Below are 12985 nucleotides of genomic sequence, written 5' to 3' on the forward strand. Positions count from 1 at the left end.
CAGCCAGCTAGCCACAAACTACTAGGTGACTAGCATCATAAGGAACTCTGCACTTATTTAGCCTCTGCTCTAGATTACTGACCCACTTACGAAGGGCTAAGCATCCCCGCTGTGCAATCCCAATATGCATTACATGTGTTTCTGCTTTCTCAGAACTCTTAAGTTTGATAGAACTTATTTTAAATTACATAAACAGCTTTTCAATGAACATTGTACGTTATAAAACATTCATATGAAGATTAATTAGTATACAGCCACCTTGACAGACCAGATGTAAGAATTAAAATTGGTTCCAGGAACAAGATTTGAGAAGTGTATGCAGTCTTGTGATACTACTTGACAAAACAAAAACAAAAAAAAGTTATTTAAACTCAGCCAGGTCTACACTACAAAGTTAGGCTGAGGTAAGCCACCTTGCATTGACCTAGTTGTGCACGTTTCTATACTTAAACATGTCTCCCACCGACGTAAACATCCCCATTACACGCACAGTAAGACCACCTCCCAAAACAGCATTTAGCCAGGGTTGCTGTACTGAGGTCAAGGCAACACTAGAGTTCACACCGTGTTACTGATGTCAAACCTAAGAGCCCTCCAGCAGCTGTATCACAATGCCTGACAAATGTAAACTCCACTGCCCAGAGGTCCTGGACACCAGAAGTTCCCTCTCCCCTTTAAAGCCCACCACATTTTTTAAACGCCTTTTCCTGATTATCCAGCTTGGCAAGCACAGCTAGCAGCTCTCTGTCGTCATGAGCAACTGCCCAACTAACCATGCTAACTACATGTGCCAAAGCCAAGTGCGTCTGGAGTAGACAGGAGATATTGGATCTCCTCTGCCTATGGGAAGAAGAGGCTGTGCGAGCACTGCAATGGACCAGTGGTCATAGTTTTCTCCTTGTGGCCCTTGGCTTCCCTCAATCTTCAATAATTCCCAATTTCTGATTTAGATTCATTACTTCCCCTTTCTTACATTTGTTATACACCTTTTGCCCATCCCACCACACACTTCCAAAAGCTGCCTTCACTTCCCCTCTAACCCCCGGTCAGTTTTTTAAACAATATGGCGGCCTCCTTCCTCAACTGTGGCATCGAGGTAAGTGTTATATGGTTCCAATTGTTCTTATTCAGAAAAATGTGTTCTTCCTCTCTGATCTGGCTCAATTGTTTTCAGCTTGGTGTTTTAGTACGGCCAGTTTCAAAGTACACATATGACTTTATTCTACTTGCACATTATACACATGATCACGTCCTATTCACTTGTGCTTAAGATACTGTTTTATTAGCCTTGTCTTAGCAGTTAAATAGTAACCGACCACAGAGTTAAAAAAGAATTCCCCTGTGTTGGCTACAACAACGTGTTTTGCATAAGGAAACCTCTATAATGTTTAGATATTCCAAAGATATTTTAGTACTGGCCACATGAGACCTTCAGCATATCACTCAAGCTCATGATCATGCAGCTCTTTCTCCACATTACATATCAGTGTGTAAAGAGGCAGTCATCCCATTCCCCAATTTAAAGCTGAAGATCCAGATTCTGCAGAGGAGGTTGTTACAATGCATTGCAGTGAAGAACTGTAACACTGTAGTGGTAGAGTTCACAGAAGACAGAATAGCTGAATTCAGAAAGTCAACTTTTAAAAAAAGAAATTCTTATTCAGCAGTTTTAGTATAATCGTCTAGGGGTTTTTTTGGTTGTTTTTTTTAATTCAGACATCTCAGCAACTGCAGTGTTCTGGGACTCTAAGATGACCACATTTAGTAGGTGGGGGAGACCTGAGGTATTTCCAGTAAGGAATACACTTTCTGGGGAGTAGAGCATCCTCAGTGCCCATAAGCCTGCAATCTTCTAGTCCCAGAAGTGGATGGGCCACTTGTACTTCATAAAACTAGGGTTTAGGAAACTAAACAGTATGGAACATCTCTCTGGGTTCCAGATTCTTACTCCTAAGGTAGTCAGAAGGGACCATGCAACTATTCAGTCTTATTTATTTTTATAATCAGACAAGCAAAGATGCTGAGTGCATGGATACTGCTTCCCAGTGAGTTTTGAGTTGGTGCTAGGACAACAAGGAGGCACAGAGGCAGTACTCTAAAGAACAAACTTGGAACATTCTGAATGCGCCAGGTATCAATAATACAGAGATTGCACTTCAGTTTGATTGACGGCTGCTTATGGCAGAGGTCCCCAACGTGGTGCATGTGGGTGCCATGGCGCCCACCAGGGCATCTATGTGTGCCTGGGTACTGGCTGGTGGACAAGCATCCGCCAAAACACCACTGAAAAGCGGCGTCACTGCCGAAATGCTGCCGATTCAGTGGCATTTTGGCAGCGACGCCTCTTGACATTGCCGCTTCTCAGCAGCATTTCGGCTGATGCTTGTCTGCCAGCCATGGTCCTTAGTGGCCCGTCGTCCAGCGCCTGCCACCCGGAAAAGGTTGGGGACCACTGGCTCAAGTCAACAAAGGATTTAACAACATAGGAACATACTGGGTCAGACCAGCGCTCCAGCTAGTCCCGTACCCTCTTTTCTGGCACTGGGCAATTATCAAGTGATCCATCCCACCATCCAGTCCCAGCTTCTTGCAGTCATTTGTCAATCAAGAAACACTTAACTGACAATGGATCTTGGAAAACTCCAAACCACATAAAAAGTCTTCCTGGGATCATGTGAGCAATGGCTGCTGCCTGTAAAAACTGAGTCACACATAGACATGTGACTTGCCCATGTGACTCCAACTCCATTTTTGCTGTAATTTTCCACAGTAAGAACAAAGAGGTGTTCTTACACCTGGAGGAGACTATAAAAGGCTGATGCCTCATCTCCATCTTGTCTTCAATACTCCTTCATACCCCTGGAGGGACTTTGCTACAAACTGAAGCTTTGAACAAAGGACTGAAGGACCCATCCCAGCTGTGGATGTACTCTAGAGACTTGATTTGAATCTGCAGTTTATTCCAGCACTGCTACAAGCCTGAACCAAGAACTTTGCCATTACTGTATGTAAATTGATTCCATTTAACCAATCCTAGCTCTCATCCATATCTTTTTCCTCTTATGAATAAACCTTTAGATTCTAAAGGATTGGCAACAGTGTGATTTGTGGGTAAGATCTAATTTGTATATTGACCTTTGTCCGGAGCTTGGTCCTTTGGGATTGGGAGAACCTCTCTCTTTTACTGGGGTATTAGTTTTCAAAATCATTCATCCCCATAATGAGTGGCACTGGTGGTGATACTGGGAAACTGGTGCGTCTAAAGGGAATTGCTTGTGGTTAGCCAGTGGGGTAAAACCAAAGTCCTCTCTGTCTGGCTGGGTTGGTTTGCCTTAGAGGTGGGAAAACCCCAGCTTTGGGCTGTAACTGCCCTGCGCTAAGCAATTTGTCCTGAATTGGCACTCAGTTGGGTCCCACCAGAATCAGCATAGTTACAGTACCCCTCATCATTTTTGTTCCCCTTCTCTGAACCATTTCCAATTCGTATATTTATTTAAGAGGGGGCAACCACGACTGCAGGCAGTATTCAAGATGTGGGCATACTGTAGATTTAGACAGGGACATAATATTTTCTGTCTTATCTATCCCTTTCCTAATGGTTCCTAACATTGTTAGCTTTTTTGACTGATGCAGCACATTGAGCAGATGTTTTCATACAACTATCCACAATAACTCCAGGATCTCTTGAGTGCTAACAGCTAATTTAGAGCATCATTTTGTATATATAGATGGGATTATATTTTCCAAAGTGCATTACTTTGCATTTATCAACTCTGAATTGATCCACTATTTTATCACCCAGTTTTGGGAGATCCCTTTAACTCTTCACAATTTGCTTTGGACTTAACCCTTTTGACTAATTTTATATCTGCAAACTTTCCCACCTCAACCTTCACCCTCTTTTCCCAATCATTTATTGTTTTATTGAAGGGCACTGGCCCAAGTACAGATTCTCAGGGGACTGCACTATTTACCTCTCTCCATTCTGAGAAAGGAAACAAAGAGTAGGAATAAATGGTCCAATCTTAACTAGTTACAGATCCATGACAGGTCCTTCCCACTTATCCCATGCCTGCTTATTTTGCTTAACAGCCTTTGGTGAATGACCTTGTCAAAGGCTTTCTGAAAGTCCAAGTACACTATATCAGGGGTCAGCAACCTTTCAGAAGTGGTGTGCTGAGTCTTCATTTATTCACTCTAATTTAAGGTTTCACGTGCTGGTAATACATTTTAATGTTTTTTTAGAAGGTCTGTCTCTCTCTAAGTCTATATATTAGATAACTAAACTATTGGTGTATTGTAAAATAAACACGGTTGTCAAAAAGTTTAAGAAGCTTCATTTAAAATTAAAATGTTGATCTTACGCCGCCAGCCCGCTGCTGGTCTGGGGTTCTGTTCACCTAGGGCGGCAGCGGGCTGAGCGGGACCTGCGGCCGGGACTTCGGCTGGCACAGATCCGGCAGCCAGAACCCCAGACCGGCAGCAGGCTGAGCGCTCAAGGGTTCCATCCGCCGGCTCCTGCCAGCCAGGATCCCGTCTGCCAGACCCGCTCAGCCCGCTGCCGGTCTGAGGTCTGGCCCTGCCCACATACAGTGGGTACCTACCTTCTCCCTGGTTCTGGCCCATTCTCTTCCTCTCTCTGCACTGAGCTGAGGGCGTGCGAGTGCACTGAGCACAGGGCTGGGGGTGAAGGGTCTGGCCAGGAGCTAGAATGAGGGAGGGGGCTCAGGGTTGGGGCAGGAAGTTTGGGTGTGGGGCACTTACCTGGGCAGCTCCCATTTGGTGCAAGAGGTGCAGGTGGGAATGGGGGGGTGCAGGAGCTCCCGTTTGGTGCTTAGGTTAGGGTAGGGATGTGCAAGAGTCAGGGCAAAGGGCTGGGGGCATGTGAGGGGTGCAGGTGTCAGGGCAGGGAGTGGGGAGGCTGGGTATGGGGGGAGTGAAGGAGTCAAGCAGAGGGCTGAGTGTGTATGAGGGGGTACAGGGCTCAGGCCTGGGTGGTGAGTGTTGGGGGGGTTAAGGCCGAGGGGATATGCCCCTATTTCACCCCCCACTCCTCTTCCCCGAGGCCCTCCCTGACGACTTCTTCTCTGCCTCTGCCAGGAGCAGCGAGCACACTGACTCTGCTCCTTCCTGTCCCCCTCCCTTGCAAGCCGACCAGCCTACAGGGAGGGGGCGCGGACGGAGAGGGGCAGGAACCCAGCACACTACCGGAAGAGGCAGGGGAGCTGGCAGGACCAAGCTTCTGCCCCCTACCCCCCCGGGGGGGAGGTGAGGGGCACGGAGGGCAGAGAAGAGCAGGCTGGGCCAGGCAGGATTTTTAATGGCACACTGCTGCCTGCCGGGACTCCTGGAGGCAACAGCGTGCCATTAAAAGAAAAAAATCAGCTCGTGTGCCGTCTTTGGCACGCGTGCCATAGGTTGCCGACCCCTGCACTATACTAACTGGATCACCCTTGTTCGTGTGTGTTGACATTCTAAGATTGGTGAGGCATGATTTTCCTGTACAATAGCAGCACTGACTCTTCAACATATCGTAGTCATCTACAGGTCTGATCATTCTGTTCTTTACTATAGTTTCCACCAATTTGTCTGATACTGAAGTTAAGCTTACTGGCCTGTAATTGCCAAGATTGCCTCTGGAACTGGTGTGTTTTTTTTTATATAAACTGGAGTCAGATTAGTTATCCTCAAGTCATCTGGTATAGAAGCGGATTTAAGTGATTACATATCACAGTTAAGTGTTAGTTCTGCAATTTCATATTTGAGTTCCTTCAGAACTCTTGGATGAACACCATCTGGTCCCAGTGGCTTATTACTGTTTAATTTGTTCTAAAATCTCGTCTAGTGACACCTCAGTCTGGGACCGCTCCTCAGATCTGTCACATAAAAGATGGCTCGGGGGCAGAGGGGGAGGGATCTCTCCTACGTACTCTGCAGTGAAAATTGATGCAAAGAATTCATTTTGCTTCTCCACAAAGGCCTTGAATTCCTTGAGCGCTTCTTTAGCGCCTCAGTTATCTGGTGGCCCCGCTGACTGTTTAGCAGTCTTCCCGCTTCTGATGAACTGTACTTAAAAACACTGCAGTTAGATTGTCTTTTGCTACTTGTTCAAAAAAAAAAAAAAAATTTGGCCTGCCTAATTATACCTTCAGACTTCACGAGCCAAAGTTTGTGCTCCTCTGTTTTCCTCATTAGGATCTGACTTCCAATTTTTAAAGGAAGTCTGACAACCTCTTTTTAGCTGTAGTGGTATTTTTAGTCCTCATGCTTTTTTTAAAAAAGAAAAAAATGTATACATGTAGTTTGAATCTCTATTCCAGTATTCTTAAGATGTTTCCATGCAGTTTGCAGACATTTCACTTGACAATTTATAATTGACTGAAATCCTCATTTTTGGTAGTTCCCTTTTTTGAAGCTAAATGACTCTGTGGTGGGTTTCTTTGGTATCTTCCCTTCCAAGGACATTAAATTTAAATTACAATATGGTTGCTATTACTGAATGGTTCAGCTATCTCCACCTCTTGTGCCAGACCCCATGCTCCACTTAGGACTAAATCAAAATATTGCCTCTCCCTTTGGGTTCCAGAACTAGCTGCACCAAGAAGCAGTCATTAATGGTGTCTAGAATCGTTCCCTGCATCCTGTCCTGAGGTGATATTTACCTGGTCAATATAGGGATAGTAGAAATCCCACAGTATTGGGTGTTCTCCTGGAGCATTTCACAATCACCATCACTATCCTGGTCAGGTGGTCACTAGCATATTCTGACTGTTATACTCATTTATACATGTTATACTCATGTATGTAATTTCTAGCTAGAGAGATTCTATGGCACTGTTTGATTAATTTAAGATATCTAAAAGAAAGCAGAGTCAAATATAGCATAGTGCCACTGCCCCAGCAGCACAACCTACTTTGCCATTCCTATATATTTTGTACCCAGCGTTACCATGGTATTTCATTAAGCGCTGACTAATTTCAGTTACTACTCTGTCACAAAGAGGGTGCACAAACACGAGAAGTTATCTGAATGGGGGTGCAAGCAGATCCTAAGGAATGCAGTGATAAATTGACATGCTACTTAAAATACTCATCTTACATGAAAGTACATAAACCCAAAGCTAGAAAATGCAAGCTAGTTCAAGAGGTTTGGACAACTCATTTTACGTTTTAAGTGTTAGGCCTTCTAGAAATCTACCAGAGGTGTCTCAAAGATTAATAATTTGGCCAAAAGTTGAATCCAACTTTTTAATCAATGTAGACCCATATGGCATAATCAGATTTTGAAGAATCAAAGCTCATTTTAAAAAAGTTCTAGGCCTTGTGGTAGCAGAGGACTTTCCAAAAGTTAACTGATTGCAAATTGCCAAACAGATATAAAAAAAAAAAGCCACTTAATTGCTCCAAAGGGTATGAATTCTACCCGAGCCTACTAAAGACAAGATACATTTCATTAGACTAACTTGCATGAGGAAAGGGATGGGAATGAAGTCCACAGAAGTGAGTTGCTGCAGGGAAGAAAAAAGAATGGGGATAAAAATAGTAGTAGGCCTAAAATGTGAGCAAAAGGCTATGCCATATGCAACAAGGGATGTAAAAGCTATTACGACATAATGGTTATAATCTGCTGTTGAGGTGTGATAGCCATCCATTAAACAGTCAAAGTTCTACTGTGCATTAAGAGCTGTATGCAGTTTTAAGTTTATATTCCAGCCCACGTGACCTACTTCAACAGAATTCAACCTCTCAAAAACAGGAGCAACACTCTTGCTTAAGTAGCTCCTTAGTCTTAATAGAGCTCCTATGTGCCTAGAGCGTTCCCATTTCATAAGGTCCTGTAGTAAGTTTTTCAGAGCAAGAAAAACAAGGCACCTGTGAAGTGCTCCCATATTGACTTTCTGAAAAGAGTTTAATGAAAATAATGCACATGCCTCAGTGGTATTACACATAATATGGATCTACAACAAAAGTATGATCCTTTCGCACAGGAGCTCCTATGAATACAATTGAGAAAGTTGGAGAAAAAATGCAAGTAATTCACCCATATATCAATATAAAGCACAAGAGATGTACTCCAAGTTAATAGGAATTGCTTTCATTAACTGGTAAGAAAGAGTTAAGTACACAGTAAGTTCTCACAGCAAAATGCCTCAGGGCATATGAGATTTCCCATCCAAGAGGGGGTGGTGGCGGCGCTGCAAATTGTACAACTGACATGAGTTTAGCATACACCTAAAGATGACCTTTACACACAATTAGCTGACTGAAGTGTTGACCAAGGAAAAACAGTCAATTTTACACTGGAAGTGAAGGTTCTATAGGCCCTTCCAGGGCTGTTAACTGAAAGAATCAAAAGAAAATGCTACAAACTAACAGCTCACAGAACCATTCTGCATAAGTGGGGGATCAAGATAGTAATTTTAATTGGCACGTCTTAAAATATTTGTCCTATGGAAGATTGAGATTTTATGAAGAACACACTGTTCAACTGTAAATATTAAAATAAGCACTGAGAGACATGTTAAGCTACTAGTTTTCAAAGAAAAAAGGTTAAATATTTTGAAGCATGTTACTTACACAGTTAATGGTCTGTAGGGATGATTTAAAATAGGTGTCTAATCAGTCACTCGTTAAGTAGTTTGAAATTATTTCAAACCCAACTGCACTTACCTTGGTATTGTAACACATTTTGTATTGCAGTTCTGAGTGGTGATTGCTTTCTCAAGCTCATCTAGTTGTCCTGTTTTCTTGAGCTTCTTGACCAAGCTTTTCACTGCCTTCTCACACCATTTTTCCTCCTGACCATTCTGCTCACCACCACCAGCCCCTCCAGAACCACCAGCTGATTTCTTCCACCCCAGCAGTCTCTTCACAACTGGTGGAGTGAATGGCAATATGGATGACATGTTCTCCAAAACAGCACTCTGTGTCCAATAAGTTAGCTGCCCTATCCAATCTAGGGAAAGAAAGAACAACACATTAGCACCTCATTTTTAGTGGGGTGGATGCCTTGGTAAGACTCTTACACCCAGATGCAGCAGAACTTGGGGATATTCTAGAATGCCTAGTCCAACAATTGAAGTGTTTGGGTTTTTTTTGTTTTTTGTTTTTTTTAACTAGAAGACAGCATTAACTTTCTATGTTACCTTCACAGACTAGATTCCAGTCAGGTACAAGTCCCCCCCCCCCCATATGTAAACAGTAGCTAACCATCCATCCTCTCCCTCCAAACCCACACCATATGCCTATGACATTCTCATACCATATTGTGAAAGTTCTAAAAGTCACAATACACTCCTGTTCTCAGCTCTTTAAATGAAGGCAAGGGATTTAAACAGAAAAATGTCTCATTCTATAACTTGCCTGTGACTAGTGCAGAAATCTGTTTGTTTTTGCATTAGATCTATATAGTTTTCCCACTTTGATACCACTTGTTAAGTTAATATTAAAAAAATTAATCCACTCATTTTACAGGTAGCAGTTCAATAAATACAATGGAATTTTAAAGGAGCGACTCATCTAGATGCTACTAAGAGGACATAGTACAGAATAATCCTCCAAACTGAGCGGATTATACAAACCCAATTCATTTGTTCACTTTAAGTTTTGATAAATTTGACAGCAAGATATACACCAAGGTACATTTTGTCCATCTTGGAGTAAGATGTCGCTTACTTAATTCACGACTTGGACATGTCACTATCATTGTTGCATAGAAGACGTCTTCTGCCAACTTTTTAGCTAGCCATTTGCTGCCATACCAGAATATTTAAATGGCTACCAAATTTTATTTGCACAAGGGATGCAATCAATTTGCAGTTGTTTTATAAACTGACCTCTAAGGGGGTGGTATACTATTGGTTTTCTGCAAGCTATGTGTAAACATGGGCAATGAAGTCTGCCAACATTCAGTAAGAATACCAAGAACTTTATTTGTATTTAATCCAAGCTTTTGTCCACTGGTGCTTGCAACAGAAGTAGTTTGATCTATCTTTGCATCATATGGTCTTTCATCTGATATCCACTATCAGTTCAAAAAGAAGTCAACAGGATGTCTGTGGGTTTATATAGCTGCAAGCCTGGAAAGGACACTAAAAATGCATGCCTTACTTAGAAGTCACCCTGCCTGATGCTGTTTGACTATTCTGTATTTGCTTTAACTATTGTAAAGAATTCTTAATTTCTATTCGTGTTTAGTAATTTTGGATAATCCATATAAATTCAGAACCAACTACACAGTTTGGGGGGCAGACAGACAAGTGTTGTGACTTTCCTAAGGACAGTCTTGTAAATAAATCATGGGACTGGAAAGTCAGAAACTATAGGCTCTAATTGTGTTTTCAGCAGGGACTTGCTGTTTGAATTTCAGCAAACCACTTAACTACTAAGATTCAATTCCCTCACCTGTAATGTTTCCTTACTTCAAAGAGCTGTGGGACTTCAGCATTTCCTCCTGGCTCCCAAACCTAAAAGTCGGTCCACTAAATCAGAGGTTTTAAGATAATCTACATTATCCCCAACCAGTGCCTCCATGCACACCCACTCCCCTTATATTAATGGAAAACTGATTTAAATTGATTTTTCTCCCATGTGAGCTAACAACCATATTAGTTTGATTTCATATACTTCAATATGAAAGCTTCACATCTCACATTTTGAAAACAATGAGTTTACAGGGATACAGAAAACTTGCTTTCACTGAACATGCATTTTTATTACGTTACAATTTAACACCATTATACTTGGTGAATATTCACCAGGATCAATTTCCCAACACTTAAATTATAAATTACAATCTTAGTTACACAGGTACCATTGACTAGCTCCACTGACTTTGTTGGATGAAAACAGATTTGAGGAAAACCCTGTCTTCCAATTTTGGCTTGTACACACTGAGCTCTGTATAAGGTATATATAAAGATGGAGAACATTTCCTGTCCTTCCATTAGTCTACTCTTGATTTGAAATTAATTCATTAGTGCATTAATTTTGCAGCACTATCTTCTCCACGTATTATGATAAAATAAAGCCATTACTGGAGCTAGGTTTCCAGTTGAGAGTCCAGAAGACTGAATTCATCATCTGATAAGGAAAAAGGAAAAGAAACCACACATAAAATAGGGCACTTAGTTTGGCCTTCTTTATACTTCACATAAGAACAGCTATACTTGATCAGCCCAAAGGTCCAACTAGTCTGAGAGCGGCCACAACCAGATGCTTCAGAAAAGGTACAAGAAATCTAAATCAGCAGATGAGGGATAATCTGACTCCCGTGACGGTCTCATCCTAATCATTAACATTGTCAAACTCTGAATCATAAGGTTTTATCTCCCTTTCAAAACTTTAGCTAGCTAAAACTGACATTCAAATAAGGCTCCAACCCCTCTAACTCTTGCCAAGTTCTTGTCCTGGACGTTCTGCAGTGAATTTAATCATTTTTAAAATTTGCCACCTGTCAGCAGCATGACTAAAAGTCTATGGTTATTTGAAACAAACACGGGCTTATTTTTAAAAATAAAGCCATTTAAAATTAAATAGGAAATTTACAACCCATGTTAAGGCCTAAATTTACTAGACTAATAATTTAAATAATATTGAGCAATACATGTTTGCTGCTGAAGTTCTGAAGAAAGTCAAAACACGAAATTGCTGGGAGTCATAGGCTAAGCACCAGGAACCAGAGTTTGTGGAAGTACTAAAGCAGCGTTTTTGACAGCTATAGATTCTGCTGCAGGTGCCAAGAGAATCTCTTGAGTTCAGTTTATTCAACTAGTTCACTTCAATGACTAGTTCAGTCAAAGTTAAGAAATTAATAGGGAGCTTAAAAGACTGGAAATCTTCTTCCCCCCCCCCTTCCAACATGTGCATAAAAATTAGGTGTGAGGATAAGATCTACAAGTTCTAAAATCTTGACGAATATGACCACAAGAAATAATCTGTTCAATTCATTAACTACTTCTTTTGTTTCATCAGTTAGCTATGCAAACCATTGTTCTGAAACTTTTTAATCTGGCACATTTTTATTTAATAGAAGTTTTAAAGTATTCTTCTCATGTATTTGAGCATTTCAATTCAACTAGATAGTGACACAAACTACAATAAAAATCCATCATTCACCATTTAACAAATAAATTTAAAAAAGTTAAGAATCTGAATAAAAACTAAACTAAACTATATATGAATGAGTGTATTGTCCTGGTTACCCAAAAGAAGCACCAAATTTAGCATAAAGGCTGTATTTAGTTGCAAATCACACTCAGTGAGAATCAACTTCTCTTTAGGGAAAAACACCACCACCACCACACATGAAAAATAAGACAAATCAATTATTTACATCAAGGTTTTCTGCTTCCTGATTTAATCACCAATTTTAATTGCCTTGATTTAAACCAATGTTCTCTTGCTCTTGTGTTACAAGACAGTGTGCAAACAACCTACCTTTAATTCACTAACAAACATACTCTTATTTGCCTGTAAGGTAAAACTCTAAGAAGAGATGGATTGTTACTTGCCCCTAATCATTCTTGTTGCTCTTCTCTAATTTTGAAACATCCTTTTTGAGATGGGTAACCAATACCGCACAGTGTTTTCCATCAGGACATGCCATTGTAAATCACTGCTATTCTTTATTCAGCCTTATTTTTGGTGGGGGTTTTTTGTTTGTTGTTTTGGGAAGACAGCTGCACATTTAGCTTATACACCTCTACCCCAATATAACGCAGCCCTCGGGAGCAAAACAAACAAAAAAACCACACACCACACACACCTTACCGCGTTATAGCTGAAGTCGCATTATATTGAACTTGATTTGATCTGCCAGAGCACGCAGCCCCACTCCCCCTAAGCGTTGCTTTACCCTGTTATATCAGGTGGTGTTATACAGGGGTAGAGGTGCATCTTCACTCTCTGCCACACAACACACAGGTCCCTTTGAGTCTTTCGTTGACTTAGAACTGTTTTGTGCTTGAGTATAATTTTTACCTGA

At 41.4% G+C, this 12985-nt stretch overlaps 1 protein-coding gene across 4 annotated transcripts in view; it reads right to left on the reverse strand.

Moving 5' to 3' along the window:
* SMAD2 (SMAD family member 2) overlaps window positions 1-12985 on the reverse strand; it is a 90284-nt gene that overhangs the window by 58066 nt on the left and 19233 nt on the right. For 2 of the 4 annotated variants that reach the window (XM_039544505.1, XM_039544507.1), the window contains one exon: window positions 8671-8956. In XM_039544505.1, coding sequence (XP_039400439.1) covers window positions 8671-8906 — 236 coding nt within the window. In that variant the 5' untranslated portion in view covers window positions 8907-8956. Of the gene's footprint in view, window positions 1-8670; window positions 8957-9146; window positions 9247-12985 lie in introns of those variants that run through there. The other 2 variants (XM_039544504.1, XM_039544506.1) reach the window with 2 other exon arrangements.

This window comes from Mauremys reevesii, linkage group 6, assembly GCF_016161935.1.
Source record: "Mauremys reevesii isolate NIE-2019 linkage group 6, ASM1616193v1, whole genome shotgun sequence".
Taxonomy (NCBI): Eukaryota; Metazoa; Chordata; order Testudines; family Geoemydidae; genus Mauremys; species Mauremys reevesii.